Source organism: Rattus rattus, chromosome 6 (assembly GCF_011064425.1).
Source record: "Rattus rattus isolate New Zealand chromosome 6, Rrattus_CSIRO_v1, whole genome shotgun sequence".
NCBI lineage: Eukaryota > Metazoa > Chordata > Mammalia > Rodentia > Muridae > Rattus > Rattus rattus.
Genome location: NC_046159.1, coordinates 22,554,783 through 22,582,469, shown reverse-complemented (window position 1 = coordinate 22,582,469; position 27,687 = coordinate 22,554,783). Strand labels below are relative to the sequence as shown.

At 51.5% G+C, this 27,687-nt stretch overlaps 1 protein-coding gene across 1 annotated transcript; it reads left to right on the top strand.

Moving 5' to 3' along the window:
* Positions 1–767: 767 nt before the first annotated feature.
* Scnn1a (sodium channel epithelial 1 subunit alpha) lies at positions 768–23,921 on the top strand. The gene is made up of 12 exons (XM_032905629.1): positions 768–1,884; positions 10,280–10,553; positions 11,626–11,816; positions 17,160–17,263; positions 17,606–17,769; positions 18,188–18,286; positions 18,454–18,571; positions 21,518–21,596; positions 21,706–21,763; positions 21,962–22,017; positions 22,161–22,236; positions 22,634–23,921. The coding sequence occupies exons 1-12, from the start codon at positions 1,391–1,393 to the stop codon at positions 23,018–23,020; spliced, it is 2,100 nt and encodes a 699-aa protein (XP_032761520.1). The 5' UTR covers positions 768–1,390; the 3' UTR covers positions 23,021–23,921.
* Positions 23,922–27,687: the final 3,766 nt, after the last annotated feature.

Here is a 27,687-nt window from a genome sequence, read left to right as displayed (position 1 = left end):
CATTCCTGCAACCCTGTGACCACAACAGGGGACATTACACATTCCTGGCCTATCAGCCAATGGTGTCAAAAAGAACAGAATGTCCTAGGACCTGGCCCAGCCCCCTACTTCACCTGGGCCCCTCCCAGGCCTGGACAGGGCCAGGTAGATGGGGTGAGAAGTTCAGAGGGAAGAGGATGGGGAAGAAGATGGTGGGGTCAGAAGGTGCTCCCAGTTTTGGGGGGACCCATTCTCCTTTTCCTCCAGGATCTTGGGTGTGAGGCTGACCTGGGATGACCTTGAGGGACCTCGATCAGAAGGGACCCTGTTTTTTGAAAGTCCACTTAAGCTTTCTTTCCCCTGGCCATCTTGCCTGACAGGGGAGTTCCTTTGGGACTGGCTCCCTCCTCTTCCTCCTCCTCCATCTTCCCTCAGCTCTTTGCCCAGTCCTTGTCAGTCTGTCTCTCTTTTCTGCCTTCCCTGTTCTCCTGGTTTCCCCACCTACTCTCAGCGATCCTCCTTCCGCTTTTGCCTTCCTGGCTTTTGTGTGTAGAATCCTTCCCTGCACAGGTTCTCTAAGCCTCACCTGTCTCCTGTCCCTAGTCTCCTTGCTAGTCAGTTCGCCATCAGTCCCTGGCCGAAACTCTTCAGCAGGTACCTGGTTCACCTGTCCCCAAGCGCCCTCCTCCCTGGAGAACTCCCAGACCAGACTCCTCCTCCGACCCTCCCCCTCTGCCCTGCTCACCTTTAATTGAGATGCTAATGAGGCTTCTGTCGCTCCCATCCTTGCCCGTGGCTGACGGGCGGTCTCCGGAGCCAGGCACTGCACCTGTCAGGTGAGAGGGTGGAGAGGCTCCGCTGCCAGATTTAACTGGAAAGGAACCAGTCACAGCCCAGCCACACCTGGGAGCCGGGAGCGGGAGGCAGCTCCGGCCTCCTGCAGCCCGCGGTCCCCGAGGCAGAGAAGGAGGCAGCACGGAGCTGGAGGCCAGGGCTAGAGCCTAGAGAAGAGGACCCAGGAGGAGACAGGGAAGGCAAGGGAGGAAGTGAGGCAGGATCAGAGAGCCTGGCACAGAAAGGGAGACCCAAACAGAAGCGGGAGTCAGCTGGGCCAAGAGGGCGTGAAAGCTGGAGCCAGTCAAACAGTCCGGGAGGAAAAAAGGGCAAGAGGGAGAGACGCTAAGCCAGGCAGTGCCTGCTGTAGGGACCCAGGGAGGCGCTAGCGGGCAAACGAAGGTGGCCTTCGCTGTGAAGCCCAGTGGCCACTCCAGAGAAGCTCAATACTGCTTGGTTGGCCCCGACTCCAGAAGGTCAGCTGGCTCCTGGAAAGGTGGAGGAGGGTGGGAGGGAGAGTGAACTCAGCCTGGGATGCGGGCACGGTCCGGGACAGCCCCATTCTGCCTTCACGCTAATGATGCTGGACCACACCAGAGCCCCTGAGCTCAACATTGACCTAGACCTTCACGCCTCCAACTCGCCTAAGGGGTCCATGAAGGGCAACCAATTCAAGGAGCAAGACCCTTGTCCTCCTCAGCCCATGCAAGGACTGGGGAAGGGGGACAAACATGAAGAGCAGGGCCTGGGCCCGGAACCCTCAGCACCCCGGCAGCCCACCGAGGAGGAGGAGGCACTGATCGAGTTCCACCGCTCCTACCGGGAGCTCTTCCAATTCTTCTGCAACAACACCACCATCCATGGGGCCATCCGCCTGGTGTGCTCCAAACACAACCGCATGAAGACGGCCTTCTGGGCGGTGCTGTGGCTGTGCACCTTCGGCATGATGTACTGGCAGTTCGCCTTGCTGTTCGAGGAGTACTTCAGCTACCCCGTGAGCCTCAACATCAACCTCAATTCAGACAAGCTGGTCTTCCCTGCCGTCACTGTCTGCACCCTTAATCCTTACAGGTCAGTCTGTCTGGGGACCGTGGGGAGGGGTGGCTCCGTGGGAGAGCATGTGCTTAGGATGCGGGAGGCCCCCCCCTAGTTCTACACTCAGCAGCACAAAAGCAAGCAAGCAGGAGAGCAAACAAAAGTGGTCACGGAGCTGTGGGGCCAGTGAGCGGAGAGGTCAAGGCCTTGCAGGTGCTGTGGGGGTGGATAAGATCTTTGTGTCGAGGGGATATTTGCTGTGCGGTGGTGTAGGCACCATGGGGGTGGGATGAAGGGTGGAAGAGTGGAATGGGAAAGAGGCCCATCGGCAGCTGTCCCCAAAGTCTCAGGCCGACCTGTGCAGGGGATTGCCCCTCAGCTGTCCTACCCACCTGCCCAGGTCTCTGACCTTTAAGGGCTTTGGTGTGTTCTGACGTTTTGGGTTTCATCAATGGTCTTTGCCAGTTTGGGTCTGCAAACTGGGCTGTTACCATGGAGAAGAGAGGAGGGCAGGGCTGGGTGTTTGTACATACCATTGGTCTGCTCTCGGTTCTGCCACACATTGAGACCTTACGTCAAGCCAGACTGTGCTGGGCTCCCAGCAGAAGAGAACTGTTGCTAATTCAGCGGCCTTTATCAAGGGCCAGGTACTTTACCAGGTACTGGAGACAGAAAAGCTACAACAAGGTAGGAGAGGTAGGCGTGTAAACAAATACTGCAGCGAACCGTGATTAGTACAATAAAAACTGGAAGCCGGTCTGCCCTCAAGGAGTGTAAGGTCTCTTAGGAGGGTTTGCACGGGGGTAAGTGCGTGTGAGCACAGCCTCAGGAATGCGGGCAATTACGGACGGCTGGGATTGGTCACACGCGGTGGGTGGAGGCTCCCTCAGGTAACCTGTCATGTCCAAAGATGTGTCATGGATTAACAAAGGTTGGGAAGTCCTGTTCTGGAAACGTAAAACTGTCCCCACACAACAAACACGGTAGGAGTCACTTACCGGAGCTGAACACGTCAGACCCTTAGAAGTCATCTGCAGCCTCTTGGTGTTTTTATCAGTCTTGGGGTCGGGGCTGGTATTATCCTCATTTCACATATGAGGCCGAGAGGCCAAGGCAAGTCAGCAGGGTCACCGATCTTGACAAGATCCTGACTTACCCTGTTGGTTTGAGCCCCACACTCGGCCTTCTCTTCTTCTCAAGAGGTACAACTTGGAATAAGTGAGGTTTCCAACCACTTGTCCAGTCAAGCCTTGGGATAGCTCTTCCTTAGCCTCATCTCTCCTCAGGTTTCTCAATTCTTTCTCACCCGAGGCCAGGCAGGGTGGGGGACATAACAGGCTGAAGGTGCTGGCAGGGGAGGGGCCGGGGTTGGGGCCTGGAAATAGGCTGCAGGCACTCAATAAATATTTGCGGTCACAAAGATGAGGAGATATGGGGAGGGCTGGGGTGATCCTGTTGAAGTCTACACATTTTCTAAGGTTCTGCTGGGTGCATGACCCTGGACAGGCCAGGATAAAACACCAGGGAGTGGACAGCACACTGCCTAGAGGCCCCGGACTAGGAATCAGCTGTCTATACGGAATTTTTCCCTCTTATGAGATGGTGGCAGTAGAGGGAGGAGGAGAGACATCAGAAGGGACGGGAGGGGGGTTGGGGACTTAGCTCAGTGGTAGAGTGCTTGCCTAGCAAGCGCAAGGCCCTGGGTTCAGTCCCCAGCTCCGAAAAAAAGAAAAAGAAAAAGAAAAAGAAAAGAAAAAAAAAGAAGGGATGGGAGGGACCCCAAGTACAGGAGGAAGCTGAAGACCTACTAAGTACTTGACTCAGCGTCAGGTGATTTTTAAGCACTAACTCCTTAATCCTGCAAAGTCTAGAGAGGTGGGCATTTCCTTTGTTGCTCCCTCCTCCTCCTCCTCCTCCTCCTTCCTCCTCCTCCTCCTCTGCTTCCTCCTCCTCCTCCTCCTCCTCCTCCTCCTCCTCCTCCCTCTTTCCTTCTTCTTCTTCTTCTTCTTCTTCTTCTTCTTCTTCTTCTTCTAAAAAGACAGGATCTCAGTGCAGCCTATGCTGGCCTCAAACTCCTGGGATTACAGGGCACTTGCTATCACACCTGCGTTATTTCCAGTTTTCAGATGACGATAACTGATGTTCACCAAAGGGAAATAATAAGACCCAAAGCCATATGGCTAATAATGAAGACAACAGTGAATAACAGCGAATGCGTACTTATGTCCCAGATGAATCTAAATCTGAATGAGATATTATTAAATGGGCCAGGTGTAATGGCATATGCATTTAAACCTAATACTGTGGAGGCAGAGGCAGGCAGATCTCTTGTGAGTGCCAGGCCACACTAGTCTATATAGTTCCAGGACAGTCAGAGCTACGTAGTGTGGTTGGATGTCCCCCTCAAAGCCCGGATGAACTTATGTGGGAGATCCCTGCTCAGCTTCCCCGTCTGCCAAGGTGGGGTACCTGGTAGGAACGCAGCAGGAAGAGAAGCAGAAAGAAGGGGGCTCCTGGCTAGGAGTGCAGGGGCGGGGAGCCACTGGCCAGGGAGAGGCACAGGTGGCAGACAAGCCAGAGTAGCCTGGTGGTTGCTGCCCTGAGTATGAATCACGGTTGCTGGCACGGGGAGGGACTCTAGTGATCTCTGAGTGAGAGGAGGCCAGGATGGAAGATCCAGTTCCCAAAGAAGGCCCAGAGAGGAGCGGAGCCACACTGGGGTGTCCACCTGCTGAGGGACACAGTCCGCAGAGCATTGTCAAAGGGAGGGCCTGATGGTAGCTCTGTATGGCTTTACGGCTTCTAGTCGCTCGAAGGACAGCGCTGCTCCTTGCCACATCCCTGGGAAACAGAGCCCACCTCAAACATATATGGAACTCAGGGCTGGACCCAGGGCAGAATTCTGCCAGGCCTGCTGACACGTGCCACTAACCCTGGCCCCTAGGAAGTGACGGACAGCGGGAGAACCGGAAGCTCAGAGTTAGTTTAGCTCTAGGTACAACTTGAGTTTGAGGCTGGATAGGCTACATCAGACCCTGTGGCAACAACAAATAAAATCAAGGAAGAACGTGGAGCTTCTGAACAGTGATGATCAAGGGACTTTTCTTTTCTGCAAGTGGCAGAGCAAGGGACTGGCAGCAAGACTGAACAAAGGGAGGGCCATTTCCTCAGAGAGCCACTGGAGGTGTGGTTCTGAGCTGGAAAGCTACCCTTGACCTGAACTCTCAGTCTGGATGCCAGACTGTACTCGGCGTCTGGCAGGGAGAGGCCAGACGGAGGCCGAGACCCTGGGCTGGCCAGGGGTCAGGCCTTTCTCTGTCAGGCAGTCTGGTGCTGGGGTCGGGGTGGTACAGTGCAAGAGTACGGGTGGGTGCGCATGTGTCGCAGTAAGTCTGTGGAAGAGGACTTTCTGGAGCCAGTCTTCGCCATCCTTTACCTGGGTTCTGTTTTGGGGGCTGAACTCAGACTGCTCTGTTTGTCAGCAAGCGTCCTTACCTTCAGGGCCATCTCAACTTCCTGGGTAAGAAGGGCAGATGAGGAAACCGAGGACCCAATGACCTAAAAGCAAAGAGAAACAAAAAGCCATCAGCTGTTGAGAGACATGAGGATCAGAATCTGGGGCTCTAGTACTCTCCTGGTACTTCTGTTACAACTCTGAGGTCGCATGGTAGATAAGTAATAATCGGTACTCCCCTGTGATGGCACGCATCTCTAATAACGAATGCCCACGATGATAAAACACCGGCTGCAGTCGCATAGGAGCCACTCTCCCAAGAGTGAGGGGTAGCTCTTTTCATATGTTATCAGCCCAGTGGGGAGCAGGAACTCTGCCATCTATGCGGGGTTCATATTCCAATGACAACGTGGGCATCTCATTGTATTGCAAAGGAAAAGGGTTTGTTTGTTTTTAAATACTTCTTTTAGATTTATTTATTTATTGTATGTATGTGAGTACACTGTAGCTGTCTTCAGACACACCAGAAGAGGGCGTCAGATCTCATCACAGATGGTCGTGAGCCACCATGTGGTTGCTGGGAATTGGACTTAGGACCTCTGGAAGAGCAGCCAGTGTTCTCAACCGTTGAGCCATCTCTCCAGCCCAGAAAAAGGTTTTACAGCATGAGTTGTTATTTATTTTGGGGACTGGCTATCCATAAAAGATGTCTTAGAGTCACTAGGTCTTAGGTCACTAGGGGTCACATTCTACGTGGCCTGGGTCAGCTCATGGATGGCACAGCTTTAATCCCAGCACTCGGGAGGCAGAGGCAGGCGGATCTCTGTGAGTCTGAGGCCTTCCCTGTGTACAGAGCGGGTTCCAGGGCAGCCAGGACTGTACAGAGAAACCCTGTCTCAAAAAAAACAAAACAAAACAAAACAAAAGAAACTACAGCAACGGGGTTGGGGATTTGGCTCAGTGGTAGAGCGCTTGCCTAGGAAGCGCAAGGTCCTGGGTTCGATCCCCAGCCCCGGAAAAAAAAAAAAAAAAAAAAAAAAAAAGAAACTACAGCAACAACAAAAGAAACAAACAAAAACCCAAGTAGAAGTCTACACAGCATCATCCTGACAGCCTCAGAGAGAGTGCAGCCACTGTGAATAACTCTCCCTAAAGCCCTAAAGCAACAATGAATCCTGCTTAGAGGCAACAGGGGTTGTCCTGAGCCCAGCCTGCCCAGAGGCACTAACGGTTCAGTCAACGAGGCTAGAGTTCAGCACAGCTCTCTGTCTCTGCACGGTAGATAACCACACTCAGCACCTGGCTGTTCTTACTCAACGGCTCTTAAATCCCATCTCTGTGACTGATTACCGTGAGAGCTCAGAGCCCACGAAAGAGATCTGGATAAGGGCTACTCGTTGGGTAGCTACGTGCGTGTGCATTGTGATACAAGCTGAAGCCGTAGGGTCTGTGCATATGCTCCACTAGCATTGCTCAAGGCTGCCTGGGAGAGAAAGGGCTAGGAAATTGACCAAAGGGATGAGTGTCAAGGGGGGCCTGGATGAAGCAGAGAGTAGGGCCAAGCTCACAGGTATGCACTGCCAAGCAGAGAGACTGGTTTCTTTCCTCTTCTCAGCACTGTCTAGTACTCCTCAGGGCTGGCTGAGAGTGCTCCAGAGGTCCCTGAGTGGATGTTTGGGAGCCTATCCAGTATATCAAGGATGGAGGCATAGACACATGTGTCTCTGTGTGTCAGCCCCAAACCTCTTTGGATTCCTATATTCTGCCATCCTGTCTTAGACAGAGGAGAGTCAGAGGGGAGGCTGGCTTCAGAGAGAGGATGCTCATACCCAGTTTCAAACAGTCTTTAGCCTTAGCAGGAGTAGTGGAAAAATAAAAATATATGGAGCCCAACAAGCCTAGGTTTAAAGCCATTGAAAGCTCAATATTTCCCAGATGAGTTCCTTGGTGTAGGTGCCTAGTTGTGGAGTAAGACAGTAAGGCCTGATGGAATTGGATTGGGAACAGGGAACCACCCACTTCCCACAGGTGGTTTGCCTGCCAGACAGACTAGGGTGAGGACAATGAGCATGGTCCAGACAGGAAGTCAAAGTTGCATGGGGTCAACCATCTTGCTAGCATCCCATCAAAGGAGTCTTGATCCTTTGCTTACCTCCTGCTCTCAGGACAAGACCTGAGTGTTCTACTGTGCTTTGCTCAGTGGTCAGTTCTCTCAGCACTAGTGTCAGTCAAGGGCTCTGAATCCTGTCAGACAGAAGCAGAGGCTTGAGGTCAGAAAGATCCCTGCATAGAACCTGACTTCTGTAGGGACCAAGGGCTGGGAGACCAAACAGGTGAGTGTGTGCTCATTGGCATCCGGTCCAGAAGAGGCACAAGGAAGCTGGATGCCTGGATTGTCACTGAGAAGAATTCAGTTCGGAAGTGACACAAGCTCAGTGGGGAAGAGTGTGATGAAGGCAGACAGGTAGCAATGTGGTGCTGGGGAAAAGGAAGATGAGGTAGTGACCCGTGTCATAGAAATAATCCCAGCAGAGCTAGGGACCTATTCTTCCTGTATGACGCTGAGAAAGTTGAAGTGACGCTTTTCTGGGCTCCTGTCTATGTCCTCCTGAGGCCTGGGCATTTCCAGAGCTTTATGTGTCAAGCTGACCTAGCACTGTGTCCATTCTACAGATGGGCAAAGGTTGGATGCCTGACCCAACGTTACATAACTGGGGCACCAGAGTGCCCTTCCAGCAGGGGGCAGTATGTATGAGCTCTAGTGGTCTTCCTGGGACAAACTGGAGGACACTGAAAAGCTGGAGCACATTCTGGTTTATGCTCTGGCCACATCGTCTTGGAAAAGGGCATGGCAGTGATTTTAGTCCAGATTGTTGAGGAGTATATGTAATGGGTGTACCTGGCTCCTCAGAAGGGCTCATACGGGCTGGCATGACGATTCTTGGAATCATCAATACCGAATCAGTCTCTCGGAAGGCCTTGGGTAGACACCTCGGACCTGAGCTCTGTTTTCTTCTGTGAGGGAATGAGGGGTCAGCTACAAAAAGGGAACGCCTAGAGTCCAGTCAGCTGGATTTTCAGAGCCAAAAGGAGAGAACTGCGTACCTCTGAACTGGACACTGGGACCATGCATGAGATTTTAAGTAACCTTGGGCTGCAGGTGTGGCTCAGCGGTGGAGAGTAGAGGAAGGACCTAGCACTCTAAGGCCCTGGGTTTGATCCTGGGGACCACAAAAGTCAAGCAAAGCAAAATGAAACGAAACAAAACTAACCAGTGCTTGTGTCAGACCCCAAGTGCACTAATCTCACATCTCTGGCAATAACATGCTTCACTAGTACTTTTTTTAAAATTATTATTCTTAGACAGGGTCTTATCTTGTAGCCCTGGTTGACCTGTATACCAGGCTGGCCTTGCACTCACAGAGATCCTCCTGCCTCTGCCTCCCAAGTGCTGAGATCAAAGGCATGTGACTCTTGAAATGTTCTTTAAGTGACATTTAATAGTCAAGATATTGAGCATATATATATATATATACACACATATATATATATGCACATATATATGTATATATATTTGAGCTGGAAATTGCTATGTATATCAGGCTGGCCTACAACTCACAGAGATCTACCTGCTTCTGCCTCCCCAATGCTGGGATTAAAGATGTGCGCCCCCACGCACAGCAAATATTTTTAAATTATTATTATATTTCAAGTGTATAAGTGTTTTGCTTGAATGCATGTATGTCTGAGCACCAAGTCCACGCAGAATCAATCCCCTAGAACTGAAGGTTGTGGCTACTCAGGTAGTATAAGTCCCACCCCCCCAGCTTTTTTCTTTTCCACAACTGTTTTGGGCACAGCAGGTTCTTTGCCAACAGGTGTTGTGGTGGCCATGTCCCTGTAAGCTCAGCTGCTCAGGAGGCTAAGGCGGGATGGTTTCAAAGGTGAGGTCACCCTGAGCTTCATAGAATCTTGGAAGCACCTGCCACTTCCTTTAAAATTGTTTGCTGAATTTGGGGTCCGGATCATGTGTGGTCTAAAGTTGGGAGACATATGACAAGAGCAGCTGTATGATTTCGTCTGTTTTGGCCTCCAGCGGGGTTCCAGTGTGTTCTTCCATATAAGAAATCTTGCTTATGTTTATCAGATCTACTAAACTTATCAGACTTAAGACATTATTTTAAGGGGGGAAAAAACCACCTTACTTTTGTTTATATGACATGCGAAGGTCTGTGAATGTAACTTTGAGTGTGGCTGGCAGCCAGAAGAGGGAGTCATATTTTCCTGGAATTGGAGTGTTGGGGTTGTGACTGCTCGGATGTGGGTGCTGAGACTGGATCTTCTGGAAGAGCATCAAGTGTTCTCCGCGGCAGGCCGTCTCTCCAGCTCCAGTGTGGTGTTTTGAAAAGAGTTTCCATTTGTGGCTAGTTCTTAGAAATGCAGTTGATATCCGAGTGTTGGTTTTGCCTCTTGCAGCCTGGTTTAATGTATCATTTCTGCTTTGTTTCTTAGACTGTAGTTCTAAGGATGTCCGTCACGCAGATGGTAATACTGGCTGTATTGAGAATGAAAAATGTAAGGATGAATACGGACTAGTATTTGGGTCCCCCCCCCCGAATCTGAATCTCATTAAAATGTAGTCTTCGGGGAAGGGGCAAAGGTGGGAACGTCATCCGTCATCCGGTATTTTCAGAGCAGGGCAGGGAGATTCTCAAAGTGCAGTTGCTGAGAAGCCTCGATTTGAAGGTGACAGGTTTTACAACCCTCACTTTCCCCCCAAATAAAAAGGGATCAGGCAGGGCGACCTGAGCTACCAGCTCTTTCTGACCTGTTAAAGTACATCTCCAACACTCGCCAGCCGACAGCTCTGGAGCCGTCATAGGGATCACTGATCCCCTCCGTGTTAACGGAGAACACCTTGGCCAGGAATTCGGCGGACCGCCCCTAGACCGCCTTTCTCCCCATCGGCTTTTTCAGATACACTGAAATTAAAGAGGAGCTGGAAGAGCTGGACCGCATCACGGAGCAGACGCTTTTTGACTTGTACAAATACAACTCTTCCTACACTCGCCAGGCTGGGGCCCGCCGCCGCAGCTCCCGCGACCTCCTGGGTGCTTTCCCGCACCCCCTGCAGCGCCTGCGCACTCCACCTCCGCCCTACTCGGGCCGCACGGCGCGCAGCGGGTCTTCCAGCGTACGCGACAACAATCCCCAAGTGGACCGGAAGGACTGGAAGATCGGCTTCCAACTGGTAAGCCCCGCCCCTCTGTCTAGGGCCCGCCCACGCGCTCGCCCGGGTCCCATGGCCCTCCCATCCCTTCAGATAGAGGCCTGATGGACTTTCGAGCAAGTAACATGAATGAGTGAGTGAGTGAGTGAGTGAGTGAGTGAGTGAGTGAGTGAGTGAGTGAGTGACTGACTGACTGACTGACTGACTGACTGACTGACTGAGTGACTGAGTGGTGAGTGAGTGACTGAGTGACTGAGTGGTGAGTGAGTGAGTATGTTAGCATAGGATAAGTGGCAGGAAGTAAAACATGTTGCAGAAAATAAACATTTCTGCATTCTAGTCCCTACTGATGGGACTCAGTTGAGACTCTCCTGTGAAGAACTGAGGCTCCTCAAGCCTGTAACAGTTAGGGAAGTAAATGAGACAGTAAAATGAGATGTGCTTGCGTGTGTGTGTGTGTGTGTGTGTGTGTGTGTGTGTGTGTGTGTGCACGCGCGAGGGTGTGTAACCCAGGTCCTTGCCCATGCTTAGCAAAGGCTCTTCCACTGAGCTACACCCCTAGACCCTAAATTTGTAGATTAAAAAGGAAGGAGAGGGGCTGGAGAGATGGCTCAGTGGTTAAGAGCACAGACTGCTCTTCCAGAGGTCCTGAGTTCAAATCCCAGCAACCACATGGTGGCTCACAACCATCTGTAATGGGATCTGATGCCCTCTTCTGGTGCGTCTGAAGACAGTAACACTGTACTTATATACATAAATCTTTAAAAAAGGGAAGGAGAAAGGGAGGCCCAGGTGAGATGGACCGCACTAGCACACGGAAGTTCTAGGCCCACCTCTGTTGTGGGGACAAACCTCTTATCCTAGAAGCTTTTGCTCCAGTGAAAGGGGAGAATTCTTGCCTGATGCTGCCTCAATCCCCTGGTCCTCTGGCCAGCTCTCCTAGGGACTTCTAGGAGGGTTCCTTTCTCCCCTTCTGTTCTAGCCACACCAGTTCCCTATACCTACCTGCCAGTCAGCCCTCAAAACACCTCAGCTCTCTGTCCCTCACCTTGATGGCTCTCTGATGTGCTCTGACATTCCTGTCTCCATGCAGTGCAACCAGAACAAATCAGACTGTTTCTACCAGACATACTCCTCTGGGGTGGATGCAGTGAGGGAGTGGTACCGCTTCCATTACATCAACATTCTGTCCAGACTGTCGGACACCTCGCCCGCTCTAGAGGAAGAAGCCCTGGGCAACTTCATCTTCACCTGTCGCTTCAACCAGGCCCCCTGCAACCAGGCGTGAGTAGGCCTTGCTGGCTCAGTTGTTCCTCAGGATCTCCTCTCCTGTGTCCTCCTGTGGGCTCAGGAAATGCTTGGTGGTTAGGTGAGGAAGTGATGGAATGCAGGTGCCCAAGTCTGTGCCCAGATGTCGTCTGTAGACGGGACTGTGGTAAGATCCATGGATGGCAGGTCCCAACCCGAGTTCCCACTACGGTTCTGTCCCCTCGTGGCCTGGTGACTCTTCATTTCACATCGTTCTTTGGAGTCTTTTCTTTGTAAAACAGAAACCCAAACATAAGAAAGGAGGTTTACTCAGTAAATATTTCTGACCTTGTAGACCATGTGCCCGACTCCGCTGTGTGCATCTGGGATATATGACAGGAAAAACTATGTTCAGTCCTTGCCCGGTTGGCATTTCACTCAAGTGATAAAGACCACGATGCTAATACCCACCTTAAGAGTCGCACCACATGTGTGAGATGACAGATGTGAGGTCCCTTTATACACTCTGGGGCATGGTGGGGGTCAGAATGTGAGGTCACCTTATACACACTCTGGGGCATGATGGGCATCAGTCCTCTTGCACCCAAACAGGTGACGTGAGATATCCAGAGTATGTTCAGAGACATATTAAGGATTCCCCACAGCCCACTGTCCCTCGTGGATAATTTCCGTCATAATGTCCTTCTAAAGAGGTCACAAGCTCTCTGAGAGCTGGTACAAGGTAGAAGTGAGGGGGCTCCCTTCTATAGCCTCTGGCTGCCTATTCCTGCTTTCTCCTCTACCTCTGCTCCTTGGTTTTCAAGGGCCACCTTCTTGCTTCTGCCTGGCTGGGGAATGGCACTGAGGCGGTGTCTCTCTAGGGTACCCTTCCCTCCAGTGTCACCCGAGAGTGGCAGCAGGACCAGGTGTCACCTGCTTCTCCTCCAGCTTTTCACTCTGGGCCCACAGGCTTCCCATCACAGCTCTGTCCTGCCTGTGCTCTTTGTTTGTTTAGGGATAAATGCCAGCAGCTGGGAAGTGAGGCAGCGAAGCCAGGGCCAGCCGCACCTGTCCTGCCAAGCCTCTCTGTCACCTTCCACCTGGAGTTTTGGTCCCAGTCCTCTCCCTTTGTTCACTCCAAGCTCTTGCCCCCCCTTCCCAGGAAGTCCACCGTTCATCTTAGTCTTGGTGTGCGGGTCCCTTCCTCACGATCCTGTTCTTTTCCACAGAGGGCTGTTGGGGCAACTCTGTAAACTGTCTAAGTTTCTGCCTCCAAGTTCTCGCTTCGCTCTTCACAGGAAGTCTTCGTCCATTTCTGTTGCTATAACAGAATACGACAGACTGGTTGACTTATGAAGAAAAGAAGTTCATTTCTTATGGTGCTAGAGGTTGAAAAGTCAAAGAGCCTGGTGCCGGAACTTGATGAAGGCTCCCACAGCATAACAGAGCAGAAAGGGGAAGGGAAAGTAAGCATGTGAAAGAGTCAGGAAGGGCGGGCCTGACCAAATAATAGGCCGTGTCTTCCTAGCTAACCCTCTCTAGAACTCCGTGCGACCCATAGATTCCTTCATGAGGATTTCTCCACAGTCCTGTCTCTTCCTACTGAAGCCCATCTCCAACGCATTGGGAAGTAATTTTCCAACCCAGGAACTGAGAGGCACATTTGAAACATAGCAGGGAGCTTAAGTTTGTTATATTAACTATTCGGGTCAGACCTGTTCGAACTCCTCTCAAGTAGGAGCTGGAGAGACTCAGCAGTTAAGAGCACCGGCTGCTCTTGCAGAGGACCTGGGTTCCGTTCTTAGCACCCACATGTGGCTCACGATTGTGCTTAACTCCAGTTCCACAGGATCCAACACCCTTTTCTGGCCTCCAGAGGTGTAAAGCACGCTCCCGGAACACAGATATACAAGCAGGCAGAGCACTCACACGCATACAATTAATACAATAAAATCCTCTGCAGTCTGATTCTAACTGCACTTCCTTAGCATGGCCTCCCCGACCCTCCCCTTCTCCTTCTTTTCCTCTTTTGGTTTTCTTTCTCCTTTTTTTTTTGTTCTGAAGATCAAAGCCAGGCCCCCACAGCATGCAAGCAAGCACTCCATCCCTGAGCTCCGTCTCCTTAATAACCCGTAGTAAAAGTCTTCCCTTTCATATGTACAATTTAGTGGTTTTTAAATATTTTAGAGTTGTGCAACTACCGTCATTATCCAATTTTAGAACATTTTCCTCACCCACCCCCAAGGAACCCGTCTACTTGTTAGCAGTTCCCTATTCCATCCCTTTCAAGCCCTGGGAACCACTCATCTGCTTTCTTCTTGTCTCAATGGACTGTTCTCTGTGGGGATTTCATGCAGGGCTAGGGATGTAGTTTGGTGGTAGATTGATTGTCTAGCATTTATTAGGTTCTGGGGTGAATATGTATATCTCATATATATATATATACACACACACACACACATATATATGTACATATGTGTGTGTGTATATATATACATGGCATCTTTTGTGATTGATGGCGTCTTTTTTTCTTTTTGGTTCTTTTTTTCGGAGCTGGGGATCGAACCCAGGGGCTTGCGCTTCCTAGGCAAGCGCTCTACCACTGAGCTAAATCCCCAACCCCTGCGTCTTTCACTTAGCATGTTTTCCAGGTTTGTCTATGCTATAGCACGTGTCAGAACTCACGTCTGAGCGACACTGTGTCGTCTTGTATGAGATACCTTCCCGATGTGGAGCATGCCTACCCTTTGGCCTTTATGAAGGACACTGATGTGGATGTCCCGGAGTGAGGTTTTAGACTGGCAATGTTTTCGTTTTGCTTGGAATGCACCCGGAGTGCATTCTGGCTCACCCAGCGTTGGGAGGCTGCTGGACTTTGCCTGGGGGTTCAGGCCTTTATATCCCCAGCAGCAACCCTGAGGGATCTAAGTTCTCCACATCCTCTGCTTGTTCTAGTCTACCCTCCAAAACAAACAAGCAAGCCGACAGAATCACCTGTACTTGTTTGTATTTGTGCCTGTGAGGGGGCAGAGGCCAATTTTCGGGAGTTGGTTTTCTCAACCGCAGGGCAGCAAGTTTGGTGGCAAACACCTTTACCAGCTGAGCCTTCTCGCCGGTCCCGCTGCCTCTTTCCTTTTAAGCAATAGAAGCAATCACTACCACCCTAGTGGGAAGCCAGCGCAGTTCACTAAGTACTGGCACTTTGGCTTAGTCCTCAGGTCTCTATCCTACCTGCTTCTGGAATCTTCATTTGACAGAGGAGGAGAGTACAAAACTCGTTCGGCTTTTTCTCCAGTATTTGCTACAGTTAGCATTTACTCTAAGGAGTTGAATTCTAGAGCCTTCTTTTGGGGTGGGGTGGGGGGCAAGGTCTTGCTCTTATCCCAGGCCAATGTGGAACTTACTATGTAACCTGTAGCCCCAAGTAGACTGGCAACAATGCTCTCGTGTCGACCTTCCAAGTGCGAGATTACAAGAGGGCATCGCCATTCCTAGATGGGGCCTTTTGTTTGTTACATTTCTGCACACACACACACACACACACACACACACACACACACACACACACACACATACACATACATGCTGTGATGTACTTGTAGAGGTCAGAGGACCTGTGGAAGTCAGTTCTGTCCTTCCACAATGTGGGTTCTGGGGAATTGAACTCAGGTTATCAGTCTTGGCAGCAAGCACCTTTACCTGCTGAGCCATCTTGCTGACCCAAGGCTTTACTCTTAACTATCACATGATTTGGTTTCTCAATGGACACTGTACTAATGTGTTCAATGTACATTTCCCTGTACGTGCATTTACAAAGTTTACATTTTATATACATACGTGATCTTGTATGTTATAGATCTTATCTTCTTCTAAAATACAAAGCTAAGCTCTGTATTCTAGACCCATTCTTTTTTTTTTTAAGATTTATTCATTTATTATATATAAGTACACTGTAGCTGTCTTCAGACGCACCAGAAGAGGGCATCAGATCTCTTTACAGATGGTTGTGAGCCACCATGTGGTTGCTGGGAATTGAACTCAGAACCTCTGGAAGAGTAGTCGGGTGCTCTTAACCGCTGAGCCATCTCTCCAGCCCTCTAGACCCATTCTTGATGCTCCGTCGGACCCACTGACTTCCCCACTACACACCATCCATTATGGTGGGAATCCACTACATTGTGCCCTTCCCCCTCCAGTGAGTGGGGATCAGTGGCCCTATAAGGTAGACCTCTCCTCTTTACATCCAGATCATCTCTGGAAATGCTGGCTTTCTGACAGCCTAACATGAGCCGCAGTGTCCGTCGTCCTGAGCCTGCCTTTGGGTTTCAAAGCCAGTCCTGGAGCTTCTGGATTTGCTCTCCCCGTTTCAGAGAGGAAGTGAATGACCTGGGAGATGGGGCTCGTTCAGAGCCACACCCACCTGTGGTCATTGTCTCCTCCCACTCTTCTGCTGGTCACAGGACAGAGCCTCCTGTCCAGGGTTGGTTCCCACTGCCATCTCCCACGTGGCAGGAAGTAGAACACAGGTCCCCACTCCCCACATGGCTCTTAGAACCTGTGATTTGCTGCCAATCTGTCTGTCTGCTGCGGTGGCGTGGCTGTGGTTCCCAAGCCTGTTAGAGACTGGCTGTTATCACCGGACTTGTTAATCTGCTGCACAGAGGCCTATGGGGAACGCTTGGCTTCAGTCCTGCCCTGTGCTCTGAACTTCTTCCCTTCGGCCCCACGCACACTGTGGCTTTCGTTCCCTCCACCAACTCTGACTTCCTCCATCTCTCCATTCCCCTCATCTATGCATCAAGAGCCAAGATTTTGATGCTGAATGGTTAGGAGCATTGCCCGAGTCTTAATATGACATTACAGGACACAAGTGAGCGAGCAGTGAGGTCGAGGAGAAGGAGCCGGTCTAACAGCTCTCAACCCCAGCCCCACCTTCACGGTGCCTGTGGCCTTGGGATCCCCGATGACTGGGAAAGAAGGGCGCAGTTCGGAGGAGGCTCATCATGGAGGGTGCATAGCAGGCGGTGTCAGCGGACCCAATGGGGCATCATGGGTGGATGTTAAAAACAGAGCTTAGGAGGGTTTCGTTCTTCTAGAAAAGGATAAAGTAAGACTTGTAACACACAAGATCACGTATGTAAACCCCAGGCGTGCCATCACTGTCTGTGTGGTCCTGTATGATGTAGAATGGGACTGTCGGCTGGAGGGACAAAGGGGCGAGCACAGGCCTACCTCCCGGTGCTGCGGACACACTGGAGGTGACAGGAAACTGAGGCTCCTGAGGCCTGGAGGGGAATCTCCTCGGCCTCACCTCATGCTCCGCTGAACTCCTCTACGTCCCTCTCTGATCCTTTTATCCTGGTTCCCTTGCCTACTAAGGAATTATTCCAAGTTCCACCACCCCATGTACGGGAACTGCTACACTTTCAATGACAAGAACAACTCTAATCTCTGGATGTCCTCCATGCCTGGAGTCAACAATGGTGAGCAGCTCCTGTCCCCATGATGCCCTTCCCGCTGACCTGCCTCACCTGCCCTTCCTTACCTCAGCCTTACATTCTAGAGATGCTGGGTGTCTTCTGGGTCTCACCTTGGTATGCCGCTTGCTATCCTGGAAGGGTCCGCCCTGTCCTTTCTCCTCCAAACTCCCCCCATAGCCCATTCTAGGCACGGAAGGCATTCGATCCTTTAAGCTAGCCCAAAAACCAGCTCCAGGTTGCCAGGTCTGAGGGGTTCGCTGGCCTTGTTCTATCAGGAGATGGAGGCCTCTGCAAGGGTGAGAGGGTGGGTCTCCATTCTGAACTCTTCTCCTGCTGCATCCCCAGGTTTGTCCCTGACACTGCGTACAGAGCAGAATGACTTCATCCCCCTGCTGTCCACAGTGACGGGGGCCAGGGTGATGGTGCATGGTCAGGATGAGCCTGCCTTTATGGATGATGGTGGCTTCAACGTGAGGCCTGGCGTGGAGACCTCCATCAGTATGAGAAAGGCAAGGATGCTCTGATTGGGAACCTGGGAGGAGAACCCCAGTGGAGGGAGAGGAAGACTTGGGAAATGGGAGGTAGATTTGACAGCAGGAGACTGAAGGGAGGTCTTTGGGAGCAGAACCAGAGAGAGAGGCTAGCCAAGGGGCCCCTGGGAAGCAAAGCTTTGAGAAGAACTCAGTGCTAAGAGGGGTTCAGGATGTCCTTAGGATTTCAGAGGGTTCTCTAAACCCATGCAAGGCCTTGAAAGTGGTACAAGGAGGAGTGTTTGGGGTGCTGGAACATGCTTTGAGATGGGGAGACTGATGGATTGCTGGCAGGGTGCGAGTTTGAACTTGGGAAGGAGGGAAAACTCAAGGTGAAGCCTGAGTCATTCCCTCTGCCCACCTCGCATGTGATCTCTTGATGCACAATGGTTCACAGGAAGCCCTGGACAGCCTCGGAGGAAATTACGGCGACTGTACTGAGAATGGTAGCGATGTCCCGGTCAAGAACCTTTACCCTTCCAAGTATACACAGCAGGTACACAGAATCCGTCGCAGCCATTCCTGGAACTGCACATCAGTCAGCTGGGTGGAGGGATGGAGGGGCAGTAGGTTGGGAGTGGTAGAAAGGGCCGTGGTGTGTCCCGGTGAGGAGGGTGGGGTTGGGCCAGGCCTGAAGCCTCTTGCTTCTCCCCTCTCCTCCAGGTGTGCATTCACTCCTGCTTCCAGGAGAACATGATCAAGAAGTGTGGCTGTGCCTACATCTTCTACCCTAAGCCCAAGGGAGTTGAGTTCTGTGACTACCGAAAGCAGAGCTCCTGGGGTGAGCCAGGGAGCCCTTATGCTGTCTGAAGCTCACCTCCTTTTTCCCTAGGTGCTGGCTCCCAGAGGCCTTGTCTGGGACGGCTCACTCCCACCTGGCCCAGTCTCCAGCCAGTCTCCGCTTGCTTTTCTTCCCCTTAGTCCTTGCCTCAGTTTCCCCGATGCTTCCCTTCCTGTCTTTGACTTTTGTGCATTAGTGAAGGAATTGTCCAGCTTAAAAATAACCTACAGCAGAAGGAAGGAAGTGTGTGTGTGTGTGTGTGTGTGTGTATATGTTATCTGTGCTTGTGCCACGTGAGTCACAGGTTGGGCTCTGTTCAAGCTCAGGAGCTTTACCCCCTGAGCTATCATCTCTCCCCCAGGGATTCAGTTTGTAAACCAAAAGTTAGAAAATGTTTTTACCTGGAGCAGGGCACAACAGGACAAGTTGGAGAGCCCTGGCACAGCCTGCTTATCCGGCCATTGTCTTGAACACACCCTTTTCCTTTCTGCTGAGGCACAGCTATCCTAGGATGCTGGGAGAAAAATATCCTAACAGGAAGCTGTGGGGCTGCAGGCTCCGTCTGCACAGACTGTCTCAGACCCCTCCTCCCAGGACTTTACACACTCCGCTCTCTAGCCGGGTGAGAGAGGGAGGAAGTGGGCCACTGCTGAGGGGGCAAGGCACCAGATGCAGTGGACACAGAGAGACCACTGTGGAGTTGTGTCACCTCCGCCCCGGTCCCATCTGTCTGTGGTATCTGCCTCCTTTCTTACTTGGTCCACTCTGACAGTCCTTGTCCTGTCACTGCTCTTGTCAGGACAACTCCTCCTTCCTTCCCCCTGTCTCCTTCCCCTCTCCTGCCTCCTGCCTCTTGCCCATTGCCCTCTGCCCCCTGCCTCCTGCCCTCTGTCTCCTGCCTCTTGTCCCCTGTCTCCCACCTTCTGCCCCCTGCCTGCTTCCTCTTGCCTCTTTCCTCCTGCTTTTTGCCTACAGCCCCCTGCCCCTGCCTCCCTTCCGTTGCCCCTGCCTACACCCTACAGCCCCCTGACTCCTGTCCCCAGCCTTGGAGGATCACAGAATGTCAGAACTGAAGGGAACTCAGAGGCCACTTGGTGTCCCCTTCTTTCTTGGATGGACATACAGAATCCTGAAGGGGAGGAGAGACAGGACAGTGGGGAGCTCTTCTCCTCCCTGCTTTTCAACACGTCTAAGTTCTTTTTTATAATCATTTATTTACTCAAACAGGGTCTCACTGCATGACTCTGGCTGCCTCGGAACTCACTATGTAGACCAGGCTTGCCTCAAACTCACAGAGATCCTCCTGCCTCTGACTTCCAAGTGTTGGGATTAGAAGCGTGGGCCACCATGCCCGGCCTTCTTTCTGAGTTCTTGTGGCTTAGAGAAATCTGAGAGAAACTGTGCAGGTGAGGGAGATGGACTAGAGCGAACAGAAGCTTGGTGGCCTTCCTCAGTCTTCTTCCCCAGAGACAGCAAGATGCTAGGCTGCTTCCTACTAATTCCCAGCATGGTGGGTAGAGCGCTGGGTCAGACATGGAGGACTTGTGTGTACCACAGCACCTCCCCAGTCTCTCTGTCTGTCTGTCTGTCTGTCTGTCTCTCCGTCTCTCTCTCTCTCACACACACACATACACATTTCCATGCACACACCTACACTATAATAAAATATTATTTTTTAAATTTTTCTTGTAGCTCCCGAATGCCGTTAGACCCCCTGAGCCCTCTCTTCTCCTTTTCTTACTGAGATGGTTTGGATCTTACAAACTTCACTCACTCAAACTGTACGGTTTTAGTTAAATATAATTGTAGTTGGCGTTGGGCTCTTATTCTGGTCTCACAGTCACCCTCTCTTTGAGGATTTTATAAATTACTTCCCAAAGACACTTTGCACCTGTGAGCAGTCCCCTGAGTTTCCCGACCCCCACTGCCAGCCGCTGGGCGACCGCTCACTAGTCCCTGTGCTGAACGGTCCACGTAGACGGAGTCATGAACCGATGGCCTCTGCTCCTGGCTCCTTTAACTTAACAGTGTTTCCAGGGTCCATCCATGTAATAACACGGCGACACTTGTTATGACTGAGCAGTATCCTGCTGTGTAGTCATAACACTTCCGTTTGTTGAGGCGGAATCTCACACTGTAGCCCAGGCTGGCTTCAGACTTAACAGCAGTCCTCCTGCCTGGGGCTGGTGAATGCTGGGACTGCCATTGTGCACTGCCACACCTGGCTCTGTTCTACATGTTTTTTTTTTTTTTTTTTTCTTTTTTCTTTTTATACCCTGTTGATGGATATCTGGGTGCTTCTACTTTGTAGTTTGGTGACTAATGTGCACATTCGTATACATGTCCTCGTGTGGAGCTGGACTGCTCAACCCTTCTGAGGCACCGTCATACTTTGGGGGTGACTGTAGCATCTTTTTAAAAAATATTTATTTACTTATTATAAGCATACTGTAGCTGTTGTGAGCCTCCATGTGGTTGCTGGGAATTGAACTCAGGACCCCTGAATGAGCAGTCAGTGCTCTTAACCACTGAGCCATCTCTCCAGCCCAGCTGTAGCATCCCATATTCCCAGCAGCAGTAAATGATGGCCCTAGTGGTCCTTGTTGGGCCCCAGTGGTCCTTGTTGGCGGTTTTGTTTTTGTTTTGTTTTGTTTTGTCTTTAATAGCTTTCCTAGTGAGTGTACAATGGTATCTCATTGTGGTTTAACCCCTTTATTATGCAACTATTGTTCCCATTTTTTTTCTGACTTAACTTTTGTGCCTTTTGGACACATCTCTGTGGGTGTTCCTGACCCCCAGCTTCCTTGAACAATTTTGTTGTGGTTGCCACTCCCAAGGCACCATTGAAATGCTCTTGTAAAGTGGTTGCTCAGGCAGCATGTAAGACCTTGCTTGTGGAAAAGGTGGAAATGCCCTCAGAAAACAGGCGCTTCTCTACACCCACAGGCTATTGCTATTATAAACTGCAGGGCGCCTTCTCCTTGGACAGCCTGGGCTGTTTCTCCAAGTGTCGGAAGCCTTGCAGGTAAGGCCCTTTCTTTGGGGGTGGGCTTCGCAGCAGCTGCTTAACCTGGTAGAGTGAAGGTAGCTGGGAGATTCCCACTCTGTAACTGGGCACTTTCATCTGTCTGCAGTGTGATCAACTACAAACTCTCTGCCGGCTACTCACGGTGGCCATCTGTGAAGTCCCAGGTGAAGTAGGGACGGGAAGGGAGGGAAGGGGCGGATGTTCACATGGACATAGTCGCACACACGCACAAGTGGACATAACACAGTGGTCCTCTGAGTATCATACATGTTGGTATAGTTGACTGATATTACCCATCCCTGTAAACATGAGGGATACAGAGGTGACCCCCTTGACCGCTCTCCTCCCCACTCCCCTCCCAGGATTGGATCTTCGAGATGCTGTCCTTGCAGAACAATTACACTATCAACAACAAAAGGTCAGGCCTGCTCCTGAGCTCCTGGGCAGGACCCTGGTGGGGAAAGGAGTTCTGGGAAGGGGTTCTGGTGGAGATGTTGGGGAGAGGGCCTGTAGGTGGTGTTAACCCTACCACTTCTTCCCACTCTCTCCCCTTGCCCAAAGAAACGGAGTTGCAAAGCTCAACATCTTCTTCAAGGAGCTGAACTATAAAACTAATTCGGAGTCTCCTTCTGTCACGGTATGGTCTGCCTTAGTCAGGAAGCCTGAGACCTCCTGGGAGCTTGGCAGCATAGCTGTGAGGGAGGACAAAGGGTCACCTTGAAGGGTCAGAAGGGTTGGTGCCTCAGAAGCAGAAATCAAGGAAAAGGAAGAGGGGTTCGGGATAAGGGGGAAGAGTTGAAGGGGGGGTCTGGGGGATGAGGTGGGTGGTGGGAGGCATGCACGTGCGACAGACGGCTGGAAGAAGGCCCTTGAGGCCTGCCCTGGTTTCTGCTGGTCTCATGACTGTTTACTGTGGGTGATGAGGGGTCGATTGGGAGCTGCCCCTGCATGACAGGAGGCGCTAGAGTCCCAGGTGGGCCCTAGCTGCAAGGGAGCCTGCGTGGTAAGGGGATGGGTACTTCCTTCTCCCGCAGATGGTCAGCCTCCTGTCCAACCTGGGCAGCCAGTGGAGCCTGTGGTTTGGCTCGTCCGTGCTCTCTGTGGTGGAGATGGCGGAGCTCATCTTCGACCTCCTGGTCATCACACTTCTCATGCTGCTACGCCGGTTCCGGAGCCGGTACTGGTCTCCAGGACGAGGGGCCAGGGGTGCCAGGGAGGTGGCCTCCACTCCAGCTTCCTCCTTCCCGTCCCGTTTCTGTCCTCACCCTACATCCCCACCACCTTCTTTACCCCAGCAGGGCATGACCCCTCCCCTGGCCCTGACAGCCCCTCCACCCGCCTATGCTACTCTAGGCCCCAGCGCCCCTCCACTGGACTCTGTGGCGCCTGACTGTTCTGCCTGTGCCCTGGCGGCGCTCTGAGAGAGGAGAAGAATCCTCTCACCCAGCCCTGAGCTCCCTTGTAAACTGATGGATATCTCACTTCAGCACATCTTCCCCAGCAGCCGAGCCCTCTGTGGTGTGCCTGAGGGAACAGGCTGAGTAAGGGGCCCAGGAAGCCGTCCAGAGGACAGGGGCTAACGATCTGCTCAGAGCTGCCCTGCCCCTGCTTCTGAACACTGCCTTCCACACAAGCACAGACAAGTTCCCTCTTCCCTCGGATCAGCCCAGCCAGACTTGGAGCTCTGACAAGGAACTTTCCTGGGAGAGGACCAAGGAACAAATAGAACAGCCATCGCACTCCTACCCCCGTGACCAGAGGCTGGCCTGGCCTCACTGCCTTCAGGGACACAGATGTCTGCTCCCCTCCTTGAACTTGGGTGGGGAACCCCACCCAAAAGCCCCCTTGTTAGTTCTTTGGCAATTCCCCTCCCCTCACTCCTCAGGGTGGGGACTAGAGTAAGACAGACCAGGGTAGGCCTGGTGTTCTCTCTCATTCTCAAGACTCTCTCATTTGATACACCATACCCCAGTGCCTCTGTGGTGTTGTCTCCTTCCTCCTGTTTCCTCAGCCTGGAAGCTTCTTTCACTGTCCCTCAGAACACACAGTCTATGCATCCCTTAGAAACCTGCCTAAAGGCACCATTTCTTTTGTGAACTCGGTTACCCTGTTCTGTCTCCCCCAGAATTGTCGCCCTCTCCCCTCACCCCCACAGTGTACTGTATTATATGTTCACATTCTTTTGTGTCTGCCTCCCTGGGTAAACTGAGCTCCTTGTGTGGTCAGGGATGAGATTTGCTCTGTTTTGTATCCTTCCGGTCTAGCCCAGTCTCCCACTTGGGACGGGTAGGCAGGTACTCAATAAAGGCTTGTTCCATCAAACAGCGTCTGCAGAGCTGGATGGGGCCCCATGAAATAGCTAGGGAGGGGCATGCAAGTCCCTGAGGCACCGCCTACATTTTTGGGGGAAGGTCTTAGAGCAGAGGGAGGGGACAGGCAGCCATCCCAAAGTCGTCACAGTATGTGTCAACAAGAATCGACTTCTTCAGACTCCACCCTGCTGTGATGTGACCTCTGCCACCCTCCTCCCCATCACTGCCCAGATGGAGGAGGAGGAGGAGGAGGAGGAGGAGGAGGAGGAGGAGGAGGAGGAGGAGGAGGAGGAGGAGGCGGCTTGACCAGTTCTTCCAGTATGTCAGAGCCTTGGGTAGTCTCATCCACAGTGAGAGGGGCAGAGGGAACCCTTTCAACCCAATAGAGAAGAAGCTGGGGAATGTCTGGGTGGAACCCTCACCTGCTCTGCCCACTGTAGGACGCAGAAGTGGGACCCTGTGTTTGGGGAGTAAGACTGTTTCTCTTTCCCCGTTCATCACAGTATTCATCCTTAGGAGGCAGAGGAGAAGTGGGGCTTTTTTTTTCCCCTTTAGGGAACTCCTAGGTAGACCACGCTGGCCTTGAACTCAGAACTCACAGAGATCTACCTATCTCTGCCTCCCGAGTGCTATAGTGTAGTAAAGGTTTGGTCATTTTTATTTGATCAAAGGTATGTGCAGAAGGGGATCTTGTAGAAAGAGGGAAGGAGCAGGCCACGGGTCATGCGACCTGAAGGCTTTGACTTCCCTTTCCTAGACTCAAGCAAATGTTAGGAAATGGTGTTGTTTCAACAGTGTCCCTGTCACAGCCTCAGGTGTGGCTGCTCTGGCTTCTCTGCCTGGCCCCAGCCTTGTCCCGCCCATCCCTGTCTGCAATGGCATGGAAGGGAAGGCTTGCTGGACAGAGACCAAGCTGGATGTGTTATAGAGACTGCAGTCAGCTTTCCCTTCACCTGAGCTCCAGGTTCCCTCCCTGGGGTCTGTCCTCACCTTACTTCTCTCCTGAAGACCACTCCTGGGACTGGGGATCAGAGTGATAGAGCACTTCACTCCTCCCCATTTTCCTTATCTGGCTTAGCAGATGAAGTGACTTGCCTTGGGTTGTAACTGTCATAGAACTGGCCTGGTATCACTGATTCACCTGGCCTCTGTGTAAGACAGGGCACTGAATGTCGGGACTGTAGCCAGGGCCAACGTCACAGGGACTTGGAGCCCATGCCCTTTGGATTCTGCATGACGTTAGGTACCTGTACGTGTGAGGCATCCACCCATCACGGGGGAGGGTGGCTGTTATCTGGAACCCTTTCCTTCATCCTTTGATCTGCTTTCTCCAACCACCAGCTCTGGCCCCCGTTCTACCCATTGCCACATTCTCTTCTTTTTCTTTTTTCTTAAGAAAGTAGAATTTTTCTTTCTTGTTGTTGTTGTTAGTTCTTTTTTGGGGGAGGGTATGTTCAAAAACTTTTATACTTGTTTTGCACGAATGTATGTATGTGCACCACATGAACGCCTGGTGCCCACAGAAGTAAGAAGAGGGCTCTGGATCCCCTTGAACTGAGCCACTGTGTGGGTTCTGGGAACTAAACCTGGGTCTTCTGCAAGAACGAGTGCTCTTAACCACAGAGCCATTTCTCCAGGTTATTTCTCTGCCGTTGGTGAAATGAGCCAGTTCAAGCCAGGTTGGACTATATTAAAGGCAGGTTTGTTAGGAAACTGCACTTGGGCAGGTGAGTTCTCTGGACCTAAGGAACAAGACCAGAGAAGTTGCCGTGGGGAAAGGGGAGGAAGGGGAGGAAGAGAGAAAGAAGGGGCATGTGCACAGGGAGAAGAAGAACAGAGGGAGGAGGAGGAGGAGGAGGAGGAGGAGGAGGAGGAGGAGGAGGAGGAGGAGGAGGAGGAGGAGGAGGAGGAGAGAGGGAGGAGGAGAAGGAGGGAGAAGAGAGTCCAAAATGCCTGTCTGGATTATATAGGGAGGAGCCTCTGGGGGAAGGGCAGCCCAGGCCCTGGGCTGGAAAGTTTAGGGTTGGGGGTGGGGTATGCCAGGTAGGGACAGAGGGATGCTGGGGAAGCCGGCTCTGCTTTGGTGTGTAAAGTATACGCCTCAGTCCCAGGTCCGAAACCAAACACCATCTTTTCTGTTATTTTTTCATTTTAAGATTTACTATTTTTATTTCATATGTATGGCTGTTAGCCTGCATGTGTCTCTGTGTACCACATGCATCCCTGAGGCCAGGAGAGGGTGTCTGATCCCTTGGGACTGGAATTAGTGACAGTTATAAGCTGCCATGTGGGTGCTGGGAACCCAACCCGGAACCTTTGCAAGAGCAGCAAGTATTTTTACCTGCTGAGCCATCTCTCCAGCCCCAGTGGTTGCCTTCTCCACTCCCATAGTCTTATTATTTCTATCTCCTGTGTAAAACTAGCCGGCTTTTCACATCCTCAGATTCACCTGTTTTTACCCTCTTCTCTTAAACCAAGTTTTATGGAGCACATTAGTACCGTGTTGTCTCAATGCTTCAAAGGTGCTAAGAAAAACCAGCGTTTATCCAAAGCCCCGAAGGAAATTCCCCCTTTGTGCCAGTCTCTGAGTAATAATGGCTTTGGCAGTTTTCATAGGCCATTAAAAGTTCCTCATGATATTAAACGTGGGACCTCGAAGTCGTTATTTGTTATTTACAAATTGTTGATATTGTGGATACTTAACATGTGGCAAACACTTGAATCTAACCACTGAACCAGCTCTTGGAGACAGGCTAGTGTGTTTCTTGTCTATTTTAGAGTGTGTGTGTGTGTGTGTGTGTGTGTGTGTGGTGTGTGTGTATGTGTTTGTCTCTGTGTGTGTGTATGTGTGCTTATGTGTGTGTGTGTCTGTGTTGTCTGTGTCTGTGTGTGTATGTGTGTGTGTGTATGTGTGCGTGTCTGTGTCTGTGTGTGTCTGTGTGTGTCTGTGTCTGTGTCTGTGTGTGTCTGTGTGTGTGTCTGTGTGTGTGTCTGTGTCTGTGTGTGTGTATGTGTATGTGTGTGTGTGTGTGTCTGTGTCTGTGTGTGTATGTGTGTGTGTCTGTATGTGTGTGTATATGTGTGTGTATGTGTGTGTGTATGTGTGTATGTGTGCATGTGTATGTGTGTGTGTGTGTCTGTGTGTGTGTGTATGTGTCTGTATGTGTATGTGTATGTGTATGTGTGTGTCTGTGTGTGTCTGTGTGTGTGTGTCTGTGTGTATATTGTGTATGTGTGTGTATGTGTGTCTGTGTGTGTCTCTGTGTGTATGTATGTGTATGTCTGTGTGTATGTGTGTTTATGTGTATGTATGTGTGTTTCTGTGTGTGTGTGTGCTGGGGATGAATTTAGAGCCTCCTTTATGCTGGGGAAGCACTCTACAACTGAATTACATCCCAAGCCCCACCTCCACTCCCCACCATTTATTTCTCCTGGTCTGCTCCCATTGAAAACTAGCCAGTCTGATGGAGAGAAGTGGGCCCCCAGCACCACCTCCACCTGGTCTTCAGAAGCTTCACCTTTGGGGTAACAGAGGAGAGGAAACATCAGGGTTGGGATCCTGGAGGTTGGAGGTCAGCAGTAGCTCACAGGGAAGGGCCAGGAGCTCTGTTTCCAAGTCCTCAAGCCCTCGACCCCCTATTCCTTGGTTTTCCCTCCCCGTCTCAAAGTCTCAGCTGCTAAAGGACCTCGGGCTGGATGAACTGGCTCGCATAAAGGTCACTGACTCTCAAGGGCACTTGAGTGAGTGGTGTCCCCGTGTTATAGGGTTCCCTTGG